The sequence below is a fragment of the Galeopterus variegatus genome, unplaced genomic scaffold (assembly GCF_000696425.1).
Source record: "Galeopterus variegatus unplaced genomic scaffold, G_variegatus-3.0.2 Scaffold625, whole genome shotgun sequence".
Lineage (NCBI taxonomy): Eukaryota > Metazoa > Chordata > Mammalia > Dermoptera > Cynocephalidae > Galeopterus > Galeopterus variegatus.
The window spans coordinates 478,404-480,927 of NW_007726736.1; the positions used below are offsets into that span (position 1 = coordinate 478,404).

At 35.2% G+C, this 2,524-nt stretch overlaps 1 protein-coding gene across 1 annotated transcript in view; it reads left to right on the forward strand.

Moving 5' to 3' along the window:
- ABCA6 (ATP-binding cassette, sub-family A (ABC1), member 6) overlaps positions 1 to 2,524 on the forward strand; it is an 80,181-nt gene that overhangs the window by 8,919 nt on the left and 68,738 nt on the right. Inside the window, 1 exon segment of the mRNA XM_008570729.1 lies at positions 1,481 to 1,685. Coding sequence (XP_008568951.1) covers positions 1,481 to 1,685 — 205 coding nt within the window.

The following is a 2,524-nucleotide window of genomic DNA, read 5'->3' on the forward strand; positions in this document are numbered from 1 at the left end:
CTGCATATGGATTTCCAGTTTTCCCAGCACCATTTATTGAAGAGGCTCTCTTTTACCCAGTGTATATTCTTGTTGCCTTTGCCAAAGATCAGTTGTGGATTGAATTCTGGGTTCTCTATTCTGTTCCATTGGTCTGAGTATCTGTTTTTATGTCAGTACCGTGCTGTTTTGGTTACTATAGCTTTGTAGTATAGTTTGAAGTCAGGGAGTGTTATGCCTCTGACTTTTTTTTTTATATGTTATGTTTTAATTAGCAGACTGGATTTATTGATTTGAAGATTGTCTCTAGTTGTGTTTGTTGAATTGAAAGTCTCCCAACAGTCCTTGAAGAATAACATAAAATTGTAAAGACTGAAAGTATTACTCATATTTGAAAAAAGAGGGATTAAGTGAAAACTTAAACACTTAATAAATTATAGCAAGCATTAAAGCTGCTACCGCATGTTATACATTCAGGGCCAAGAAATAATAAAAATGTTGCCTAGAAGAAATCAATAAATTTTAATTTTGTGGATTTATTTTCAAGGACATGAATTTTCCACACAAAGATCATTTCTAAAAATTATGACCAAGTAACATCACTGATTGTCAGTTTGCATTAGTCAGGTGAGCTAACTACAGGTGACAAGCCCAAATCTCAGTGGCTTAACACAACAAAGGCTTATTTTTCACTCTTTTCACAGTCTAAAAAGGGTCAGCAGTAGAAGTGAAGTGGATTGAGTGAGTGAAGAAATCTTTTGCACACAGTCATTCAGGGACCCAGACTTCTTTATCTAGGGATTCTGCTATCTCCCTAGGCTTTGGAGACAGCCACTGGATCCTCTGCATCCAGTCAGAAGATCAGAAAAAGAGAGACAGAGATAGAGATAATATAAAAGGTGTGTGCAAGGGTCCATGAGCCAGGCCTGGAAGTGACACATATCACTTCTGACCACCTCCCCTCAGCCAGAACTCCATCATTAGGCCCCACTTAATTTAGGGAGGCTAGGAATATAGTCTAGCATTGTGCCAAGGAGAAAGCTATTATTGGTATTGGTGAACCACTGGACAGTGTTTACCACTCAGTTTACTTTCATTTTCTTTAGTTTCCGGTATAAGGGTATGACAACTGACAGAAATATTGCTATTTGCCACCACGAACTTTATCTGTGATACTCTGTGTCTTATAAACTCTAGCATAAGCTGCCCATGCATACAGCGATGGTCATCTTCTCAGTTATCTTGTTAGTTTCTATGATGGCTTCTGTAGTAGTTCATGATTTAATGCAAATATTTAGTTCTAATATTGGAGAACGATACATATGGCTACTGTCTCAGTATTTTTCTTTCATTGGGTTTTCTTTGCTATGAAGAATGGAGAGCAAAGAGAAGCCAACTATATGACCGAATTGAAATTTATCTTCAACAGTTCTTTTGTTGACTGAGCTCTTTAAGTAAACACAATCTAAATTTGTTCTTTTTTTCTTTTTATGTGTTATAGGAATGGGGCCTACCAATACTTCTAGGACTGCATATGGGTCTGTTTTCATATTTCAGAGAAAATGTACAGTTTCCTGAAACGCCTTCTCAGGATCTGGGAAGGGTAGATAAATTTAATAGCTCTTCATTAATGGTTGTTTATACGCCGATCTCTGATGTAACCCAGCAGATAATGAATAAAACAGCATTTGCTCTCTTTTTGAAAGGTAGGTGTACTCATGGCAAAAACAGAATTACTCTTATTAGTTTATATCCTTTTGATAAGATGTATACATGTTAATATGAAGTTACAGTGGTACATTAAACTCATAATTTAAGTATCAAGATAACATACAAATTTGGTTCATTTTTTTCTTTCTCACACAACAACTAGCCTTTTAAATCCTTTCAGCTTGATGGGAGGCAATTTAGGAGGCCTACATTTCTATTGGGGTGCAACTATATAACAGATTTATAATTTCAGATTTGTGGAATAGTTCCTAGGAGGAATACTCATGTAGCCATTGGTGACTATGGAAATACAATGATTAAGATTTATAGCTCAGGACAAAAAACATCTAAATAGAAGAAATTAGTTAATGATTATAGAACAACCATTTCACAATTACAAAAAGTAAGGATGCATAATCTGAAGATTATTCTGTTCTGCATAGTGTATAATTTGTAAACATTTTTAAAGATCTTTTTTCTAAATGAGGTCATGATGTGACCAAGATAAACAAAATGCATATTTCCTTCATGGGCAAGTTGGGTGCAGTCTGGCTGTTTGCTCTTTAATACTCGATTTCTAACAAGTGAAATTTCCGGCTGTTAGAAATAGAGGCACTTTGTTATCTTGGTTTCTGCATAAGGCAGAGGTCATGTAAATTGTCTTTGCTTTAGTAAATCTGAAATCTGGAATCCCTGACTGTATAGTAATTACAGCAATTGCCTCTACTTTTTATACTCAATTCTTTTATGCATGCTTTTTCTGGCATAATGTTTTTGATGTACCTAAAAATTGCCCTGATACCTGTCATTATGAAAAGAAAACACTTAATTTTCA